Source organism: Bos indicus, chromosome 25, assembly GCF_029378745.1.
Source record: "Bos indicus isolate NIAB-ARS_2022 breed Sahiwal x Tharparkar chromosome 25, NIAB-ARS_B.indTharparkar_mat_pri_1.0, whole genome shotgun sequence".
NCBI classification, from domain to species: domain Eukaryota; kingdom Metazoa; phylum Chordata; class Mammalia; order Artiodactyla; family Bovidae; genus Bos; species Bos indicus.
Genome location: NC_091784.1, coordinates 7,658,674 through 7,682,151, shown reverse-complemented (window position 1 = coordinate 7,682,151; position 23,478 = coordinate 7,658,674). Strand labels below are relative to the sequence as shown.

The window sequence follows — 23,478 nt, the reverse complement described above, 5'->3', positions numbered from 1 at the left end:
GTAGTCTGCCAGGCTCCTCTGTCCATGGGATTCCCCAGGCAAGAATACTGGAGTGGGTTTCCATGCTCTCCTCCTGGGGATCTTCCCGACCCAGGGATTGAACCAGCGTCTCTTAGGACTCCTGCATTGGCCGGCAGGTTCTTTACCACTAGCGCCACCCGGGAAGCCCATAACTTGACATGCAAGTACATTATATGCTCATTCATGGGGTCTGCTGCAAGATTCCCTTTCTTCTGCTCTGGTCACACTGCAATCCACGAAGCAGTCCAATTTATCATAAAAAAAAGAAGTCAGACCACAGCTGATCCTCCAGTATCATCCTATCACTTGAGGTCTGGTCTGCACTAGGATGGAGGCTCTTGGAAGGAAAGCCTTCTCTGGACTTATTTAATGTGATATATGGAACAGTGAAGACCCAACATGTACAAATTAACTGACATGAACTTCCAGCAGTTCTATCAAAATAAGTCACGTGCTTTTCAACCTCTGTTTTTGTATAAGACTCACACATTCTGCTACAACTACAACCCCTGACCAGTCTTAAAGAAAGTTCCAATGAACCCCAGCGACAGGAAGGACTTGGATGGAAGAGGAGGAAAAACCACTGCCCTTTTTTCCATCTTTTGCAGAATCCAGCTCATCAAAGGTTCTTGATGTTACAGAATGTGAAAGCCATGGGTGTGTTCAAGGTGGATGAGACAGCCACGTAAACACGTGTCTTTCAGAAACAAAATTAAGAAGAAAACAACCAATACCACTAACAACAAAAATACATTCCCATGTGAATAGAATCGCATAAACAACACATGCAAGTTTCTTCTATGTGTCTAGCAAAGGAGAATCAATATTTGATATTTTGGCTCTACCAAAATAACTTGGGTGTCTCTATCAAAGACCCAAGGAAGCATCTTCACTTTTCCTTTGGGAACAGAAAGAAAAGCTCTTCAGAGTTCCTGTTGCTCCTATTGGATGATCTGTAATTCACCACCTCTGCCCCAAGCCAAGACAAAACTGTCTGGCCATCTCTGCCCCCATAGGCAGCCACATAAAGTAATGCATACTTATAAGAAATTCAGGTATCAAATCGATCAGGCCCTCCAAACAGATTTTAAGCATCTTATCAATTGCTTTCCCCCCCCCCATTTAAATAGGATAAGTTGCCTCTTGAGGTCAAATACTGAAATCCAGGAGACATGAGGATTCAACAGACCCACCCTAAGGAGTGTGAGCGTCGAAGAATTGATGCTTTCAAATTGTGGTGTTGGAGAAGACTCTTGAGAGTCCCTTGGACAGTAAGGAGATCAGACCAGTCTATCCTAAAGGAAATCAACCCTGAATATTCATTGGAAGGACTGATGCTGAAGCTGAAGCTCCAACACTTTGGCCACCTGATGCAAAGAGCTGATTCACTGGAAGAGATCATGATGTTGGGAAAGACTGAGGGTAAGAGGAGAAGGGGGCAATAGAGAATGAGATATTTGGATGGCATCACCAACTTAATGGACATGAGTTTTGAGCAAACTCCAGGAGATAGTGAGGGAAGCCTGGTGTGCTGCAGTCCACAGGGTCACAAAGAATCAGGCATGACAGCAGCTGAACAACAAGGAGTGTTATTCTATATAGAGAGGGGAGAATTCCAGATGGTTGGGTTGCTTAGGGTGTGGGTGCCCTGGGTTTTTTCCCAGCCTGTGAGCAAGACTTCATTGAAACCATGAGTTACAACCTTTGTTGACTGCACAGTTCTGATTTTTCATTTTCATTCTGTGAGGAGAGTGATCTGGCTAGGAGATAATTCACATTTGATGGATATGGGTGTCTCCTTTTTCACGCTTGATTCAAAATTCAGAGTTCAAATTGAACTTTATGAAGCATACAACATATTATTAATATGACCATCAAAGCCACAGGGATATCTCTCTCAATTTGAAATTTGATCAATAGCAATTCATTAAGAATTTACAGAGCAGCCATCCTAAATTAGACAAGGTAGGCGAAGACACTCTCTCGATTCGGGCAAACTTTCATTATCTGCAGCTTCTCCTCGATGTATTGTGTGCAGACCACTTGCTTACAAGGCAGGGTTTGTTAAGTCACAGGGCAAAATCGATATCTACCTCTTAGGTGGTAACTTCGCAGTGTTTGACTTATGATGTCAAAATAGAGCCTAAGATACACTGGAACATGCATTCAGGCTCACTGGGAGGATGGAGGCTCTGGATGACCAGCATAGCCACAAAAGATGCTCATTAACATTTTAAACCGACATTCCTCCCCACCCCAAGCTGATTTCCCCTTCAGTTGCGTGCTCCATTCTCTCTGTAGGTTCTGCAAAGGTTAAGTGACTCTTCCTATAGTCCCCCCCAACCACCTCCAGTAATAGGACTCCCTACATTCTACCATTAGGCATTAGTGAATTCACCATCTCTCACAGTAGAAATAGAGATACTTGAGGCTAGGGGTTAGAAGGGAAAGAGCAGGGTTTTCTAGGAAGGTTGTAAGCTAGCGCTTTATCATGTGAGCATGTATATTTCAGGCTCTCTCAGGGGAACACTGTAACCCATTAAAAATATTGAGACTGAAACTATCAGTGAAATAGATCAGGGAGGGCTGGGTGCCTGTTTCTAGTTCTCCCTGCTCCCCTGATGTCTTTCTCTCCAAAGACCCTAAGCAGGGGATGAAGCGCTGCAAACATGCCTTTGTTCACTGTGCTATTGATAACATGTGATTGGTGACAGATGAATGTCTATATGTTGGGCTCTGTTTAATGTATGCTTTTGAAGGTCATGGCACACTCAATGACATGGGGATGAGCTGTCATTTCCTCCCTTCTTGGCTAAAAGCAACACATGGGTAAGATCTCCTAGTCATTGTTTGGGTCACAGTTTAGGCTTAAAAGCAAAATAAATAAATAAATAAAAGAATTCTGTTGTTAGTTAAGGCAACTCACCTATCTTGACATTTAATCAAGTAATTCCATGCTAATGAAAGTCCAAACACAACTGTTCTGAACCACATCAAAGTAAAAAGACAGGCGTTATTTTGATGGACACACCATGCAACTGGGCAATTTCCACTTGCTAATTGACTGATTTTAAAAACAGAAGACTCTGTCTCTCTCATGCCTTACTACTTATAATACGTGTTAAAAGAAAGGAAATAGATCTTTAACTAATGGAATGAAGATCCTCTTCTTATAAGACAGAGATTATTATATTCCCCAATGCCTCCCGCTTTATAGAGTCAGTCTTTTAGGGCCTATAATATAAAACAGTCATTCCATAAAGATCCCAAATAATCCCACAGAAACCCATGTGAACCCAGACATAATACGTCCCAAAACATAGAAGTCCCATGCCTGTGTGCCTAAATCTCCCCTATTCAGTATTTTAATGTTAAGAGCACTGATTATACTGTAATATTTTATTGTGGCTTCATTCAATATAGTCTTACTTTTCTGGATCATGTATTATTAAAACCGGAAATAAAACATCCAAGTTAGCAAAATGCCTACTGTCTTTTTAGACAGCAGAGCCTAAAAGCTCCAGCTATTCTGCAAAGATATGACTTTTTTTTTTTTAACTCAACCTTCTAGCATGACCGACTGCAGCATGTGAAGGGAAAAAAAGAAAAACAAAGGATACTGAGAGTCGGATGGATGCACCAAGAAGTAGCGATGTTTGTTACCTGCAGAGGTGTTACAAGAAATTTCATCTGCTGCAACGAAGACGAACTGATTTCTGGAAGAGAAGATAAAATTCACAATACTGCTCGCTCACGGGGAAATGCACTCTCTGCCAATTGGTTCGATGTAGTCAGATGAGGTAAGGGAAGGGTGCTGAGTTTGAATGGATGTGGCAAGGAAATGTGTTGCTATTGTGGGCTTGGAGAGTTGAGGAAGATCATGAAACAGGCATGCGAGGGAACCCTTCCACAAAATCATGGTGATGTCAGAACATGGACCATGTATAGCTGTTGCATGAGATATTAATACTATGTGTTACTAACATGTTATCATGCCAGGGTGGGTTTCTAAGGCTTAGGGTTTTTCAAACTGAGCTTCTATGGATTTCTTACACTCAAAGGAGACTATGCTAAAAAGAAAAAAATAGACATTAGAAAAAGAGTATACTGCAACTAGCTAGGAAAATCATACAATTCCAGACTTTATTACTATTATAGTATAATATTAAAAAAATTTTTAAAGGAAAGAAAAAGCAATGCCATCATTTCTGAAGAGAACGTTAAATGGTATTGTGTTATGGATAATAATTTTCTCACCAAATGAGGCTTGCTACATAAAGAAGGTAAGAGAACTCATCAATTGAAATAAACCCTGTCTTGCCAAATTATTTTTAACGATGCAGTATTAAAAAAGAAAATAAAAATGGAAAACGCTATTTCACTTTGATTTAATAAATCCAGAAAGATGATAAAAGTCTCTTAAGATGTTTCCAACTGTGGCATTTCCACAAGGTAATATATTCTAATCCAGGGGTACTGTCTGTTTCTCTAGAAATAAGAACATCTGTGTCAGGCAGATTACAAAAATGTCCCAATGAGATCGGCAAGGCTCTTAAATGCCTCAGAGGCAGGAGTACTAAGGCTTCTAATTCTTATTTGTTAGAGTCTTCTGTGCATGGGAATCATCTAGAACCAAGACAAATGCATTTCAGTTTGATTGGTCTAGTGATCCAGCATCTCTTAAAACATCTTAAGAAAGTTTTCCTGTTGCAGAAGGTAACTCCCTGAAATATACATGGAGCTACCACTTGGAAATTCACTAGAATCTAACATTCAGCTGAAGATTCTCATCATTGCCATGACAATGAAATCTTAACAAAACTCATATGTGATCTGAGGACAGCATTTTTTATGTTTCTCATCCACTGTAATAAAAGTCATAACTAAGTTCATTTATTACCTCTCTTAAAACACAGTCAGTGTCTTTAGATGTTGGCTATCTTTCAGCTCTGACACAAACTTTTCGGGCCCCATCAGTACCTGGCATCAAATTTTCAAGGTTTGAGGAGCACTAAACTTAATATCCCTGAAAATGAAGATGCTTGAGTTGAATATCTGTTTTGACTTGCTCACCTTGGACTGACTCTAGAGGCATAAGACATAGATAGCTCAAATTACAAATATATTATTGGGTGGATCAAACAAGCACTTTGGAAGGACCTCTGTTTCTAGCACACCCATAAGAACAACCTACAGTAACCAAGAAGGGTCATCTGGTTTATCCAAAGAGACAAGCTCTTTGGAACAGCTATGCACTTATCAACGAGGCAGGGCCTCGTTCATGAGGTGGCTCCATCGCATCCCTACTCACTCATCCTAAAGACAGTACTACCTTGAATCTCTCCTCTGAATTTTCCCTAAGGGACTGTCAAGCATGCTAGATTCCGGGAAAACCATGGGAGGCAACCAACAGAAATAATAAAAAAATAAATGGTCCGATGAAGAGAGAACCTTTGTAAAAATATAGCCTACAAGTATGATTATAAAGAAACTAGACCCTTTTCTTGAATTGTACCAGGTTTTTAGAAAATGTGATGATTGTCCTTCTTAGCCCTCTTCTTTTTGACATGATATATTTGCTCTTTAAAAAAAATGCTACTCTTTCTCCATATTCTTCTTATTTTTTTGTTTGTTTTTTTAATAATCCGTTTGGCTTTTTCAGTGCCTTTGATTCCTGAGTAAATTTCCAAACAAAGGCAACTACTCCTGTTGATGACTCACTGTCTTCAGAAGAGTTGCCTCAGATGACCTCTGACTATCAAATCAAGCCTATATCAAACTTTAGAGTTATCATCAACAGTGATATTTAAAGGAATGTGCCATGGACTCTGCAGCAATGCCAAAAAAAGATATATAAACATATTTCTAAAAAACAGTAGCCATTCAGATGTATTAATTCTGTACTGACTTTTATTTTTTTAATCCACACAAGCAATCTCCCTCCATCCCAGGAGGTCTATCCTAACATCTCAGAAAAGTATGGTTTTTACAGAGCTGATTAATTCCCTGGAGTCAGCCTGTGTGATCACATCTCCCTCTAAACTACACTTTCTTTCATCAGTTGATTATGAGTACAGTTAATAGAAAATGCCTGTCAAATAAGAGCCTGGCAAGGGATACCCCACAGATCAGGTCAAGAGAGGAATGAGGAGAAGAAGGGGCGGGTTTCACTGTGGTGTCTATGTCCCCTCTGATGCTGTTGTTTAATTGCTAAGTAATGTCCAACTCTTTTGTAATCCCATGGACTATAGCCTGCCAGTCTCCTCTGTCCATGGGGTTTTCCAGGCAAGAATACTGGAGCAGGTTGCCACTTCCTTCCCCAGGGGATCTTCCCGACCCAGGGATTGGGTCTCCTGCATTGGCAGGGGGGTTCTTTACCACTGAACCACCCGGGAAGCCCTGCCTCCTCTGTTAGGACATTTTAATGTGGTTCTGTTTCTCCCTGCTTTAACTTGAAGATAAACTATTTATCTTAGATTGCCCATAAATGATCCAACCCTCTCTGTGAAATCATTTACTCCAAATGACCAGAGAGAGGTGTGATCAAAGAGATTAACAATGTAGCAAAGCAGTCTGCTGTGCCCTAAGTGACAGGAGAACTCAGTGATCAGAGCAACCCAGGTGTGCTCTGGACATCCGGGTCAACTCTTAAGAGGGGAAAGGAGGCTGGCCTGGGCCCTGTCCCCTTTTGCTAATCCTAGTCTGCTCCTCACTCTCGACTCAGACCTGAGGATGTAAACTTCAAACGCAGTTAGATCTGATTTTTTAGCCAACTGGTTTGTTCAATGATTGTCAATGATTAAGTCTGGCAGAATCTTTCTCAACCTTGGCCAGACAGAGTAAACACCCAGTGAGCTTCTAGAAAACCTAGTGACCAATTAAATGGGTAGCTCTGGGAGTGGGTCTCAGGCATCAATAGTTTCTAAAGACCTCCAGGTGAGTGTATTACACAGCCAAGAGAGAAGCACCTGTCTAGTTGACTGGTTCTCACCTTGGCAGCTCCTAGATTCATGGTGATGTTAAGTAGCAATTCTAAGTCTAAGACATGACTGACTCTTTGTGACCACATGGACTGCAGCATGCCAGGCTCCTCTGACCATGGGATTCTCCAGGCAAGAACACTGGCGTGTGTTGCCATTTCCCTTCTCCAGGGGATCTTCTTGACCCAGGGATTGAACCCATGTCTCCTGCTTGGCAGGCAGATTCTTTACCACTGACCCACCAGGGAAGCCCTCCTAGATTCACGTGTGCTAAGTTGCTTCAGTCGTGACCTACTCTTTTCGACCCTATGGACTGAAATCCACCAGGCTCCTCTGTCCATGGGATTTTCCAGACAGGGATACTAGAGTGGGTTGCCATGCCCTCCTCCAGGGGATCTTCCTGACCCAGGGATTTGACCCCTTTCCTGAAGTGGCAGGTGGGTTCTTTACCACTAGCACCGCCTGGGATAGCTGAACTCTGCTCTGGTGGGTCCTGACTTCATGGGTCTGGGAGTGAGTCTGAAAAGAGGCAGCGGTTGCTCAGCCATGGCCACAAAGCACTGGGGATGCTACAAATGCAGAGTGGAAAGGGGGTTGGAACACGGAATTGGTTATAGATTTTGCTTCTCTTGCAACTTCCATTTTGCCACCTTCCGTGCTGGTCTCTGAGACAACCTAGTTACATGGTTTCTGAGGCTGGATCATAGAAAACCACACATGACCCAGGACTGGTTACTTTTACTTTCTGAAAGCCTTCTCAGAGAATGAACTTTAAACCCCATTTCTGCAGGAGAAGCTGATGAAACGTGGCCATAATATCATGCTCCTGTTTTTGCTTCCTCCTCTGATCCTCTTCTTCCCGATGGGTTTACTCAAGCTCATCTTGGCGGGGTCTTGCCATTTTTTTCCTAGTAAGTCTGCATCTAATTCTCTTTTCCATGTTGTTGTTTTTTTTAACCTATAATTCGTCCCCATTTTTGACCCCTCCCTCTACTCCAGAATGTCTCAAACTTCCCTGAAGACAATTACTTAGAATGCTTGTTAAAAAATATGGATGTCTGGGTTTCAGCCCTGACCACCTGCATGAGAATTTCCAGGAGAGAAGTCTGATTATCTGGACAAGACCTCCAGGGAGGGAATTGTGGTCCTGGGTAATTTTTTTTACCATGGAGAAATTTGGGAAAACTTGCTGAGACATCTCTTGCAAATTCATTTTCATTTTCGCTTCAAAGCCTGCCTTTCCCAGAAGACTGCTGGATAGAGGGAGGCTTTGTGGAAGAAGAGAGGATGACTAATTTAAGAAAAATGAGGATATAGTCAATTACTGAGCACAAGACAGAAGGCTGTGTTCCTTTCGATCCTTTGGAATGTGGACACCAAAGGGCCACTAGCTAACAGTGATGGAGCACTTATCCATGACAGGTGGTTGCTGAGTGCTGTATGTATGTATTCATTCATTTATTTTTCTTGACAATCTCTCTTATCCTCCCCATCTTCACAGATAAGGTAACAGAGACAGAGAAAGGTCATGTAATGTGAACGAGATGTTAACGGATGGAGGTAAACTCGAGATAGCTGCATTGAGTAAAGACTCTTGTGTTTTTGTGTTTTTTTTCGCTTAAATATAAAAATCATAATCAAGATATTTTGATATTTTATTCTGTTATTTATAACTAAAGTATAGCTGATTTACAATATTATATTAGTTTAGGGTGTACAACATAGTGATTCAGTATTTTTCTAGATTGGACTCCATATACAGTTATTATAAAATAATGGCTAAGTATCCCATACTTATAATATATCCTTGTTCTTATTTCTTTTTATACATTGTAGTTTGTATCTATTAGTCCCATATCCCTATGTTACCCCTCCTCTCTTCCTTTCCCCACTATTCCCTAGATCTGTGAGTCTGTTTATTATATACATTCATCTGTTCTATTTTTTTAGATTCCAAGACCCCAAGTCTCATTCACTCTCTAAGATTCTGCTCAGGGATGCTCCCACAAAGGGTATGGAGTCCATAATGGGTGTGGCTTGTCTATGGAGGAATTTTCATAGCCTTTTTCTCTTTTAATCTATTACCAAACTTCATGATGTTTTATGATGATTTCCATAGATCAGGGATCCCAAACCTCTGGGATCTAAGGCCTGATGATCTGAGGTGGAACTGATGTCATAACAATAGAAAAAAGTGCACAATAAATGTGACGCACTTGAATCATCCCCAAAGGATCCCCCAACTCTACCCCCATCCATGGAGAAACTCTTCCACAAAACCAGTCTCCGGTGCCAAAAAGGTTGGGCACCTCTGCACAGACCGGCCACCTAGACACTGGATCTGACTCTGCTGGTGGGAACACTTAAATGAGTCCTGGAACTTGCTATATTTTCCTTAATATCTTGCTTTTCATCTTAGGCTAAATCTCATCTCTCGGCAATTTTCTTTTCTTCGACAAACCACCCACAGCTGAATTCTAAGAGTCAAATGAAAATAATAACCAGCCAGGGTTGCTGGAGGAGATGTGAGGGATTAGGTATGAATAAGATACAGAGAAATCTTCCCACCCAGGTGGGGGTGGAGGGAAAGGCCAGACCGGAGATGTCCTTCCATCAAATAATACTGGTCTTAAATTGTACTGTTAAAGGTGCTAGTCGTTTACCCTTCTTTGGCCTTTTAGTTAATCTTTGTCTCTATTGTTACACAAAATGCAGGCTTGATGCCACTTACAGTGAGTTTCTTCTTGTAGCCAATGCTATGAATATTCACTCTAACACACAGACACACAGGTATGTGATTAAAATCCTTCAAGGGTATCTTCTAAAGTATTCCTTCAGCCTGAGAAGGGAGTCTTCTGGTCTGACAGATGTCAGCCCCAAAATGGCAATGGACAAAATTAATTTAATTCTAGCTATAAGTTCCAGGGTATCTGTTAGTTATAGAGGTTCTCATTATAGTACTCTAAGATTCTTTTATTTTTTTATTTTTTTTTTTCTAAGATTCTTTTAAAAAATATAAAATACCAATGACCAGGGCTCCCCAGGTGGCTCAGATGGTAAAGAATCTGCCTGCAATGCAGCAGGCTTGGGTTTGATCCCTGGGTTGGGAAGGTCCCCTGGAGAAGGGAATGGCAACCCACTTGAGTATTCTTGCCTGGAGAATTCCAAGACAGAGGAGGCTGGTGGGCTATACAGTCCATGGGGTTGCTAAGAGTCGGACATGATTGAGTGACTAACACTTTTTCTTTCAATGATCAGACCATCTTTTAAAATATAACATATTCATGACCAGATCCAGTCATTTAAATCAGAATTCTGGAGAGTGGTACCCAGGTAGGTCCAAAAAGCCACACAGGTGTTTCTAATATGTCTGCCAGCACTGAGAACTAATTTCTCACATATGTTCTCTGAACATAGGTACCTGCCTTTACAGGAAATAAGAATTGCATGTTCTTTTGTTTTTTAAATTAAATTGTGCTACTGTTGATTTCCATCATTTATAGTTCTTGATATTTTAATTATTGGCATTTGTAATTAATACATTGTTCAATATATTTCTCACTTTTTAAATAACTATGTTTACCAGATGATTCTTTTTAGACACATAAAATTCAGGTAGAAAGGTACACTAATCAGGTCGTTGGTCAGATTTAAAAAGTTGCTGGACTCTCAGGGAATCCAGCCATGATGGATTCCTGCATAAATACAACATGCAGACAAAGATGCTCCTATTACAGTTCTACTGGGTGCCTTTGCTAAACAGTTTACTGATGTGATTCATTCACTCCTCACATGCTTAAGGAGGGCTTGCAATGGGCCAGCAACCCCTGCTGCTGCTGCTGCTAAGTCCCTTCAGTCGTTTCCGACTCTGTGCGACCCTATGGACAGCAGCCCACCAGACTCCTCTGTCCACAGGATTCTCTAGACAAGAATACTAGAGTGGGTTGCCATTTCCTTCTCCAAGGCACCCAGCTAAGCTTAAGGAATTTGAGGCCATGCTCATGGTCTTTAAACCACTGAGGAGGGTCTATTACTGGGCTTGGCTGTCTCGAAGCTCATAATCTAATTTATATTTCAGTTTTATCACCTTGAAAGGAAGACTGATTTGCTTGTGATCAGTATTTTACCTCTCCCCCCCGCCGACTCAGTTCTAAAGTTCTAGAACTGTACAAATTCCAATCAGGTTCATATTTTTCCCTGCCCTGTTGTTTTATATATATATAAAATCATATGTACGTCATGTAGAATCAAGATGAAGTACAAAAAACAAGCGAATAAGTAGATTAACTATAGACTCCTTTGAAATGGCTATCCTGATATTTTTAAAAGAGGAATGCATTCACACCCATTCAAAACTATTTCATGGCGCAACAGTTCCTACACTAACATTGCATACGTTAAAAAGTTTAATGCGAAAGGAGTTAAAGCCTGCGAATCTGTCCCCAGTTTGAATCTTCCTCACCAAACCTCTGAGTTGTAGACCCTCAAACGCAAGGGCACCTCCATTTCCTGGAGACCTTGGCACAGCCCTCTTCTGTAATGTTAGTTTCTCCAAAATATAATACTCTCCCTTGTTCCCACTGCGCTGCTTTTCTCAGCTAAAGTGAAAGAGAACTAGCAGAGTCTGGAAGCTGGGCCCTGCCACGCACAAGCTGTGTTCCAACAGAAAAATCATTTCATCTTTCTGGCCCTCAGTTTTCTCATCTGGAAAATGGGAACAAACAGCACACTTGCACACACGTGTGCACATGCACAGCCCTCTCTTGGGCTTTTTTTTTTTTTTTTGGTATATGTATGTGCAGATCAATGAGAACATGAATGGGAAAGCAATTTCTTTGGGGAATACATTATTGTTCAGTCATGTCTGACTCTTTGCAACACTATGGACTATAGCCCGCCAGACTCTTCTGTCCAATGGATTTCCCAGGCAGGAATACTGGAGTGGGTAGCCTTTCCCTTCTCCAGGGGATCTTTCCAACCCAGGGGTCAAACCTGGGTTTCCTGCATTGCAGGCAGATTCTTAACTGTCTGAGCCACTAGGGAAGCCCATTTGGGGGAAGACATTAATTTTTTTAGCTGCATGGACTCATGAACACTGTAAGCTTCTCTCCCTCCACAAAGACATTGGCTGTTTGTGTTAAGTCCTGGGCTGCTGTGGGTTTAGGGCAAGTGGGGATAGTTAAGAGTCTTTTGAGGTTGTAGGTCATTTTCAGGTGGCTGCAACCTTCAGGAAGGTAAAATTCTACCTCAGCTTTCATTGGGCAGGCAAACGAGGGCACAGTGGGGTACCAATCACAGGTTGGAGATGGGTCTGGGTGATTCTCTGAACAGCATATATTATTCTCTAGAGCAGGAGTCCCCAGCCTCCAGGATCTAATGCTTGATGATCTGAGGTGGAGCTGATGTAATAACAAGAGAAATAAAGTACACAATAAATGCAATGCACTTGAGTCATCCCAAAACCATCCACTCCCACCCCAGGACGTGGGAAAACTGTCTACCATGAGATCAGTCCCTGGTGCCCAAAAGGTTGGGGACCGCTGTTCTAGGAGAAACCACCTCATATTGAGGAGGGGGTCTCCGAGCTCCTGGAGGCTCAGGAGAAGCACAGGGTGTCCAGGTTGAGCTTCTGGATGGTGGAGAGGCCACACTGAGATGGTCTGGGTCCACCTAGGAGTTGTGTGCAAAACAAAGGGAGCTGATGGTGGAAAGTTCCAGAAACGTCCTAATCCCTAGGGATTCCGAAAACCCACTACCACCACAGCATTGGACTTCTCATCAAGTATGATAGGAAAAGGGCAACATAGGCAGGTTTGGGTTTTTTTTTTTCTTGACTCTTTGAAGTCATGTTGGTTTGGGGGCAGGGTCTACATTGGGGGAATCGATTGTGTTTTCCTACGAACTTGATGCGCCCCTGGCAGCCTGACAGCTCCTCCTTGGACATGAAAAAAGAAGAAATAATCCAGGAGAAAGATGAACAGAAGTACAGGCTGTTTGATCACAAGGTTCCCAGGTGCTTCTTCCTTCAAAACATTTTTGCCCAACCTATTTTTTTCCCCAATTTTGAGATACGATTGACAAATTAACATTGTTTATAACCAGGCTGTACAGCGTGCCTTTTTTTTTTTTAAAGGTGCGCAAATTGATGACTTAATACCCATGTATATTGTGAAACGAGTATGACAATCAAGGTAATTAACATATCCATCACTACACAGCGTCACCTTTCTTTGCCTGCGGTGAGAACATTTAAGTTCTACTCTCTTGGCCAATTTCAGGTCAATGTGTTTTCATGTTTCTAGGATGAAAGTCAAGATTGAAAAACCAACAAAAAATCTTCTAGAGGCAAAAATTTTGGACTCAGAGAACCTGCTGCCACAGGAAGGGACTCATTTTTGAGTCAACAAAACAAATTATGCTCCTAGTTTAGTGATGCTGCTGATAATAAGGATGATGATATTGATGACAATATCCTGAGTGCTACTGAGCATCAGTGCTATGCAAGGAGCTTTCTCTTCATGAACACAATTAATTCTCACAACCACTCAGGAAGGCAGGCATCACTCATTAACCCCCCACCCCTTTAATGATGAGACAGTGGAGGGTCAATTAGCTTGCCAGTATTATCTTGTGTAGTAAGGAACTTACGAACTGAGATTCAGGCTCTAAATCTCATTCTCTGATTGCAATCTGTAGGCGAATCAGCAGACTGGCCAATGCATGTACCAGTCAAAGAGTAGGCACAAGGAGTGTGAGAGACCCCGCTTTACATCCCGACCAGGGCAATGACAAGTTGAGGAAGCACAGGTTCCCACATGTTAGTGTTACAGTGGGTCCTGAAAGACTGCCTCATCTAAAAACGATCTGTCCTTTCAGATGGATTTAATTTTCTTGATTTTGTCCATATATATTCAATGCTTTCTTCTTCTGATTTGGACCATTTTTAAAGTCTTTATTGAATTTGTTACAATACTGCTTCTGTTTTATGTTTTGTTTTGTTTTTGTTTTTTTTTTTGGCCACAAGGCACGTGGGATCCCAGCTCCCTGTGCAGGGATCAAACCCAAACTCCCAGCATTAGAAGGTGAAATCTTAACCACTGGAACACCAGGGAAGTCCCTCAAATTTCAAATAATTGTGTGTGTGTGTGCACGCGCATGTGTGCGTGTATGTGTGTGTGTGTGTGTGTGCTTAATCACTCAGACATGTCTGACTCTGCATCCCCATGGACTGTAGCCCGCCAAGGTCCTCTGTCCATGGGATTTTCCAGGCAAGAATACTGGAGTGGGGTGCCATGTCCTACTCTGGGGATCTTCCTGACCCAGGAATTGAAGCCGCATCTCCTGCACTGCAGGTGGATTCTTGACTGCTGAGCCACCAGGGAAGCCCTCAACCATATATGCTCTAAAAAATCTGTCAATCGTCAAATTATTGATGACACCATGCTTTTCACCACCTTTTTGCAGTTGATAAAACAGTGAGTGTTCACCTTTGCCTCTTTCTGATTCTAACTGGTATATTCTCTCCCTTTAGCAGATGGCAAAACAGGGACTCCAAAAAGGTAAGAGGAGTCTGATATGACTTTTCCAGGGTAAGTTTTATAACAGGGAGAGTCTACAGTTATTCACAACCCATGAGGAGATATTGTTAACAGCACAGGATCATTCTGATTAGCTTTGGATCTTTGGGGTAAAGAAAATGATGATCGGTGGCCCTAGGCTAGCTGAGGGAGGAAGTCACAACAAAATGGATTGTGAGGGACAACCAGCCTCGGGCAATTCTGACCTTCTCCTTGAAGAAGGGAGAGAGCAGAGGAGACAGTCACTAGTCAGCAAGTTACAAACTCTCTTACACGTGCAAGACGTGTGGCGGGAGAACCTAGAGTGAACGCTGTTTACTGACCGTGTGCGTGCTAAGTCACTTCAGTCATGTCCAACTTCCCCTGCGACCCTATGGACTGTAGCCCGCCAGGTTCCTCTGTCCATGGGATGTTCCAGGTAAGAGTTCCTGAGTGGGCTACCATTTCCTCCTTCAGGGCATCTTCCTTACCCAGGGATCGAACCTGCATCTCTTATATCTCCTGCACTGGCAGGTGGGTTCTTTACCACTGGTGCCACCTGGGAAGCCCCATTGACTGCCTACCGGGGTAGAACTGAAGCACCTCGAGAATGGTGCTTCTCATAAATCGCCTACAAATCTCCCTGGGATCTTAAAAGTGTAGATTCTGGTCCAAGCGGGGCTTGATAGTCTGCATGTCTCACAAGTTCCTGGTGAGGCCAATTTGGAATTTGCTTGGTCAAGGAACCACGCTTTGCAGTGCAAGTGTCTAAGGACCCTAAGTGTGAACCCCTCTAACCTTGAAAGTAGAACAGAATAAGGGAAGCACTTCTTTCCCCGCTGTTTGTTAATTTTAAGTTCAAGTCAAAGACGTTAAAGAAAACAATTGAAAAAAAAAAAACAGCAGAGAAATTATCATTCTAACAAAGCAATGGAACTAACATTTTCCAGGACACATTTTTTGATGTGTCCCCAGCCCCACCACGTGGGCTCCTATTCTAGTTTCTAGAAGTGATCCACAAACCCTTTAACCATGTAGAAATGGTGTGTGTGGGGGGGAAGTCTCTCATCTTTTAATGCAATCAAATTTCAAATGACAACACTGGCCCATGAAAGTAGGGATTAAAAGGATGCTAGAGGGATTATAAGGATGTTAGGAGCATCCAGAGATCCTAGTTTTCTTTTTAAAGAAATTCCACAGCTGCAAAAACACTGGGAACCACTGATCCAGGTTATCAGACATGTGATGCATTTCTAGACTCTCAGGCCAAGGCATTTCAATCTAAGTGATTACAATAATGAAGGGAAAAGGCTGTTTGGTTTTGATTCTGAATCTTCTCTCCCAAATCTATTGATTGATCCAAACATTCACACATCATAATGTAGCAAGAATAAGCTGGGAACAAAGACAGCATGGACAAGTTAGCTATTGCAATTTCCTCTCCTACCCAACTGGTGATGGTAGTTTAGTCGCTAAGTCATGTCCAACTCTCCTGACCCCATAGACTGTAGCCCGCCAGGCTTCTCTGTCCATGGGATTTCCCAGGAAAGAATACTGGAGTGGGTTGCCATTTCCTCCTCCAGGAGATCTTCCCAACAAAGGATTCGAACCCATGTCTCCTGCATTGCAGGCTGATTCTTTACCATTGAGCCACTTGGGAAGCCCCTCCTACCCAACTACCATCCCCCTAAATTCTGATAGCAGTCCCTACTCTAAATGTTTTGGATGTTAATTAAAGATGAAATGCACTATGGTTTGGAGGAGAATCTAATTCCAGAAGAGTCAATCACTGTGATCTACCCTAGGGAGAAAATCATAAGTTATTTATTTCTGTTCAATGACTGTTAACAGGCGTGTATTATACACAAATATGAAAATAAAATAAAGCCTACATATAAACAGAAGTCAGTTCTTCTGGAAGAGAATTCAAATTCTCTTCATGGGTATAAGAGCCAGAACTTGCTTTGATAACGTTAAAAGAAATACTAGAAGTTTTTAATAAAAAATTCCTTCTTACCTGCAAAGATAGATCTTCTAGGATATGTGATAGTGACCAAAAGTAAAAGGCGTAGGGGAGCGGGTTTAATTTTTGTCACATTCTTGAATGCTTCATGAGCTCAGAGCTTATCTGTGTGTGTGTGTGTGCTAAGTCCCTTCCAGTTATGGTTCACTCTTTGTGACCCTGTGGACTGCAGGGTCCTGCCAGGCTCCTCAGTCCATGGGATTCTCCAGGCAGAATACTGGAGTGGGTTGCCATGCCCTCTTCCAGGGAATCTTCCTGACCCAGGGATCGAACCTGTGTTTCTGTATCTCCTGCATTGGCAGGCAGATTCTTTACCACTAGCACCATCTGAGAAGCCCCAGAGTCTATCTATGGCCTGTCTGTTCCCTTCCACTTGACTGGAATACTGTCTTCTATGAGGAAAGGTCTTTATTTGCAATGGAAATGGCTGATCCAGAGCCTTCTGTGTACAGTTTCTCATCAGAGGTGTTTGACCGGCCTCTGGAAAGCACTGGGCTTTCTCACCTGCCTCTAAACCCTTCACAGTTGAAAGGTCTTGATGATATTTGAGAGGTTTTATTTGCTTTTTTGTGGCCCATCAAGTCAATGATCTGCAACCCGAAAAGTATGTAATTAGGCCATGACATGACCAAAGGAGTTGTTATATCTTGTCTTGTCACTGGCAAACATAGCTCCCCACATGGCTGTGACAGCCATGGTCTATTGGGTTTGGAATTTCCTTTAATATCTCCCCAACTCCTTCTTGGTCCAGTCTGTTGACTATTACAGGCTTGCTTCTTTTTCTAACGGCTTCAATTAAATTATATATTCAACTGACAGTGCCTAACACCAGTTAAGAAACCATTACAGATTATGGACCCAAGGCAACTGGTTCTTGAAAGAAAAATTTGAGCACTTTTTCTCTCAATGTGTGTGCGTGTGTGTGTGTGTGTGTATGCATATGTGTAAATTAAAAATGAGAAACTCAGGGAATACATCAATCAGTAACAGACATATTACTTTTCATCACTGAGGGCTCTGTGTCCGTAAACACAAGTTCCCCAAATCACACTGATGCTACCATCAAGAACTACATACTCCCTCCTTCACTCTTCCCAGGCCATCTCAGTCCTCATCAAATAGAATCATTGTCCATCTGCAGAGCAGGCTGGCAGAAAATATAATTATCGTAGTTACTGTAATTTGTCCGGTGAATGCTCAATCAGAATTATTGATCCATAGGGAAAATAAATAAATGAGAGCATGAAATTCCACTCACTTTTTAATCACTAAGTTGCATCTTCGTTATGACTATTTGAAGCGGCAAACGTGCCTTAGCTCTGACTTTGTAAGAACAGCATAACAGCCAGGACCTAGGCTGACAGACACTGGACTTGAACCCCAATAGCGGGATTTCCCGGGGTGTACATCACCGTGCCTGGACCTGCTTCTCCCGCCGGGGCCTGGGAGTTCCACTGAGGATGGCTATGTGTGCCCTCCTCGTCCTTTGATAGTCCTAGGGGAAGCCTGTGGTCCTAGCGTCGTTACTGACAGGGCGTCCCTTGTCTGATGCGTTATCCCGTCTTAAACAATCACTTAAGTGGCCTATTTAAAATGATCCATCTTAAATGATCATTACACGGCTGCCCTCACTAAACTGCTTCCCTGATCAGATCATTTGTTCCAATGTGGTACTACCACCTGACAGACAGGAGTCAACTGCTGAAAAATTAACTTCAAAAGAGGAACCTACATGGTGCAAAGATTTAAAAAGTGGCAGGAAATGTCACCTAAGACTGCTCACTTTAAGAAAACCTGATTTATCAAAATCTGAACTTTTGAGGACTGATCAATTAAAGGACCTATGTAGCCCCTGAATACATGGTTTTCCATTAAAAAAAGAAAGAAAGAAACAAAGGAAAACAAACAAATTATTCCAGAACTCAGTGGATTCAAAAGGATTAGATTTGCACAGAATCCTACCTAGTCTATTTAAAAGTCATGTCTACAGCATAATCAGCTGAGTAGATTTGATGCTTACCTTCCTTAAACTTTGGCTCTGGAATGGGTTAAAGAAAACAGATTCAAACCCTCAGATTCAAATTCTCAGATTAAAACGCTCAGATTCAAATGCTCAGATTCAAACTCTCAGATTCAGGTGGAACTAAAATAACCTAGATAGTCTTGGTTTCCTCCAAGCTCACTCTTGCTCTCCAGATTTAAAACTCTTAGTGGATAATGTTGTTGCTGCTGCTAAGTCATTTCAGTCGTGTTCAACTCTGTGCAACCCCATAGATGGCAGCCCACCAGGCTCCCCCGTCCCTGGGATTCTCCAGGCAAGAACACTGGAGTGGTTTGCCATTTCCTTCTCCAATGCATGAAAGTGAAAAGTGAAAGTGAAGTTGCTTAGTCGTGTCTGACTCCTAGCGACCCCATGGACTGCAGCCCACCAGGCCCCTCTGTCCATGGGATTTTCCAGGCAAGAGTACTGGATGGGGTGCCATTACCTTCTCCAAGTGGATAATGTTACGGGAATATAAAATAAAATATGAATAATTGGAATTGAGGATTATGGAAATAAGAACATGAAAATAAAAACGAGAACATTTTATATAGTCCCCTTGATGTGCTGAATATTTCATAAGCAGTATCTTGAAACTTCCGAACCACTCTGTGAGGTGGAATCAATAAACCCATCACACATGATGTGATGGAAGACCGAGAAATGACTCCTCAAGGTTGCTCTACTAAGATGCTCAGAGCCTGGGGACTAAGGGCATAGACTTCACTCTCAAGCTGAACTGAGCTTCTTCTTCATCCTTCCCCAGTCTTGACTTCCCCATCTGTGAAATGGAGGTGGCAACATCAATTTAATAGGGTTGGTATGCCAAGTCCATGACTGTCTTTATAAAGCACCTTGAACAGTGCCAATCATAGAGCAAGGGCTCCATACATAGCCACTGTTGCTATCACTGTTATTATCATAATTATTATAATTATCACAGAGAGGTGATCTGAATCAAAGTTTGCCCAGCTACTATATTAAACTTCAAGAAGTCTTAGGAAACAGTAAGAGTACCAAAGTCCTCTGTTTCCACCTAATGAACATTTTCACAGGAGCATTTTCATATATATGGCAAATTTTATTGATAAATTTTTTTTTGATCTGGCTTGTGTATCTTGGAAAATGAAATTTACAGACAGTACCTGTTTCCTTCTAGTTACCCTAAAGCTGTCTAGATTAATCAGCTTCACTTTCTCTTCCTGAGGGGACCCTGAGTCACTGGGGGGAAAAAACGAACCAGTTAAGAAAGTAAACTTTAAACCAAAAAGAAGGACAAGAATATAAATAAAAAATAAGAATAGATTATATACACTACTATGTATGAATGCATATTTTCAACCCAGTGTTCTAATTGAAAGCTGTACGTGCTATTCTGGGCACTGCAGTAAAAACGATATAAATACAGACATTAGTGACTCATTCCTATTACAAGTTCACAGAGCAACTTTTTCTTTTTTAAATTGCAGGACCCAGAAGAGCTCATCAGGATGAGTGAAAGTGTCGGTCACTCAGTCGGGTCTGACTCTGTGCGACCCCATGAACTGTAGCCCACCAGGTTCCTCAGTCCCTGGAATTCTCCAGGCAAGAAGACTGGAGTGGGTTTGCCATTCCTTTCTTCAAGGAATCTTCCCGACCCAGGGATCAAATCCAGGTCTCCTGCATGGCAGGCAGATTCTTTACAGTCTGAGCCACCGGGAAAGTCCAATGGATGAGTGAGAACAGTGGAAAAGATTAAAAGCTAAAACCAAGAACAACTTCAACAGAGCACTATCAATAAAAGATACAGAGGAGTAACCACTCCTTGCTGCTACGCTTTAACTCAACATGTTGGGATGTGTTTGGACTCCGGGTCCTGGTCTTATTTGTGGCTCTATCCTCTCTGGACACCCATGAACTAAGCCCTCAGGTCCTCGTCCATCTGAGAATTCCACTGTTGGCGGCACCAAGTTTTACAACACCCTCACTCTATTTTTCCACCAGTGGATTTCTCAAAAAGGATTGAAAATGTAAATAAAATATAATATGGAGTCTATCATAGAGTTGCCAACTTTTGCTTTGCTGAGGAAGAACATTCAAAACAAAACTGGATAAAAAAGGAGAAAGCAAAGCTGTTGTCATCCTTTCATACAAGAAAAGCTATTTTCACAGCATATGGGAAAGAAGCCTGGTTAAAGTCTGGCCATTCTCCGGACAAGAGAGTTGGTCACCATATTACACGGTCCATGGTTTTCTCCTGTCCTGGAAAACTAGTAAATATGTCATCAGAAGCAGTCACCTGGTCTTGAACTGGCCATGGGAGAGAGTATTAAGTCACTTCAGTCGTGTCCGACTCCTTGCGATCCTATGCCAGGCTCCTCTGTCCATGGGATTCTCCAGGCAAGAATACTGGAGTGGGTTGCCGTTTCCTTCTCCAGCGTTTCTTCCTGACCCAGGGATTGAACCCATGTCTCTCACATCTCCTGCACTAGCAGGAGGGTTCTTTACCTCTAGCACCACCTGGGAAATGCAGAGGAGATAGTGCTTCACACAAAGCATGAGTCCAAGGTCCTGAAATCCCTCATCACACACATCACAGAGAATGGGTGCTTTTTAACCAGAAACAGTTTCAACCTTGATCTAACTCTGTTCACACAAGAGGAACAGGGAAAACTAGGAAACCTCCCTCCTATCTCTGCTTTTGCATGGTCTACCCTCGTTCAGGAATCCACAGGATCCAGAGATGAAGCTTTCAACAGAAAGAGTAAAACTGTGAAGTCCCTAAAGTATTACAATATTTAAAAATTAACCCTTCTACCAAAAAAAATTTGAAGGGTAAATTAAATTTTTCATTTCACGGTGCTCGTATATATGCTTTGTAGCCTGGCAACTCCTTAGTTTTTAGCCTATATGATTTGATAAATACTCCACAAAAAATGGTATATCATTTTAAATGCAATTATTAGCCTTATTTTAATGACATTTCTCTATTATTTAATCTAAATCCAGGAAGTAAAACATTCTAAAATAGTAGTGAGTACCCACACGAACGGAAATCAACTCAAACCCCTTTAGTTTTTCAGTTTAGATCAAACTAAGGCTATACATAAGAATTTAGTTCTGTGTCCTGGCGTGAAGCTTATTATGAGAGCATAGAGAGATAGTCTTTTCCTATCTGTCCATACTTCCTTCCTTCTTGCTTTCTTTCCTTTTTTCTTCCCTCTTTCTCTCTTCTCTTTTTCTTTCCATTCATCTACCTAACCACTTATGTACCTATCATCTATCTACCTTTCCATCCATCCATCCATCCATCCACCTACCCATCTATGTATGTAGGTACCTATCTATCTCTGTGCTGTGCTGTGCTACGTCATTTCAGTCGTGTCCAACTCTTTGTGACCCCATGGACTGTAGTCCGCCAGGCTCCTTTGTCCATGGGGATTCTCCAGGCCAAAATACTGGAGTGGGTAGCCATTCCCTCCTCCAAGAGATCTTCCCAACCCAAGGATCGAACCCAGATCTCCCGCATTGTAGGCAGATTCTTTACCATCTGAGCCACCAAGGAAGCCCACGAATACTGGAGTGGGTAGCCTATCCCTTCTCCAGCAGCTCTTCCCAACCCAGATATCAAACCAGGGTCTCCTGCATTGCAGGCAGATTCTTTACCAACTGAGCTATCAGGGAAGCCCCTATCTATCTCTACCACCATATAATTTTAAATAGGTGATCTATAGATCAACTGCTCCATGACCCCAAAGACATGACTACTTATTGCTATTGAGTTTTAGGAAAGGCTATTAATCTATTTCTCTCTGACATAGAACCTATTATTTATAGGTTATGAGTATCACATTTAAAAGATGTTCTAGCATGGGGCTCATGAGTGGCACAACTTGGCATATCCTGACCTCCTTGTATTAAGATTTATTTATCTAGACACGCATATAAGTCCTCCATGAGGTCCTAAGGCAGAAGTGTGTGTATGTGTTGTGTATACATATATTTTTCACATGTATATGTGAGCAATATATATATACAACATACATATATGTATATGTATGAATAGGCAGAGAGCAAGATTATTGATATTGATATTATGGCATTTTAATTGGGCTTCTATTAAGCTGTGATTAGTCAGTTGCTCAGTCCAACTGAGACACTCATGACCAACTCTGTGACCCCATGGATTGTAGCCCACCAGGCTCCTCTCCATGGGATTTTTTCCAGGCAAGAATACTGGAGTAGGTTGCCATTTCCTCCTCCAGGGGATCTTCCTGACCCAGGGATCGAACCTGTGCCTCCTGAATTACAGTCAGATTCCTTACCACTGAGTCATTGGGGAAGCTCCTCTATTAAGCTGAGCTATATGAAATTGCCAATATTCTACCATTTGGGGCCCACAAAAATAGCGGTTTCATATGGTAGAGTCTAATGTTGCTGAAAAACTTAAAGGTCTCAAAAAAACAAAAAAAAAAAGGTAGAAAATAAAACAACAAACAGAAGCCTGTTGCTTGCTGTCTCTTTCGCTCAGTCTAGAGGCACCTGTTTGGCTGGGACTACTGCTGTAGGTCAAAAGCTGCTAACTTTTAAGGATCTTTATGGAAATGCAAGTGTCCATGAAAACAGTGGCCCAGGGTAACTAGCAGGGCACCTGGGTCGTCATGAAGTCTCAGAGCAAATGCCTCTACTAGTTTCTCCTCTAGCTGGTCTGAATTGAGTTCCCTTCTGCCCTAATGTGGAGGGCTGTTTCCATGCACTGTGTGTTAGGGGATGTTAGGATGTTTGGCAAGCAGGGCAAGCATGACGGATGTCTGCCTTTTTGGCGTGGTAACATTGTCATCAAAGCTGTGTACACATCAGACACGTTTACCCAAATAC

At 42.1% G+C, this 23,478-nt stretch overlaps 1 protein-coding gene across 18 annotated transcripts in view; it reads right to left on the bottom strand.

Moving 5' to 3' along the window:
• Positions 1-23,478, bottom strand: part of RBFOX1 (RNA binding fox-1 homolog 1) — a 2,439,741-nt gene that overhangs the window by 16,861 nt on the left and 2,399,402 nt on the right. For 9 of the 18 annotated variants that reach the window (XM_070779612.1, XM_070779611.1, XM_070779618.1 and 6 more), the window contains one exon: positions 3,685-3,737. The exons of the other annotated variants lie outside the window; for them this stretch is intronic. In XM_070779612.1, coding sequence (XP_070635713.1) covers positions 3,685-3,737 — 53 coding nt within the window. The remainder of the gene's footprint in view (positions 1-3,684; positions 3,738-23,478) is intronic. 18 annotated transcript variants of the gene reach the window in all.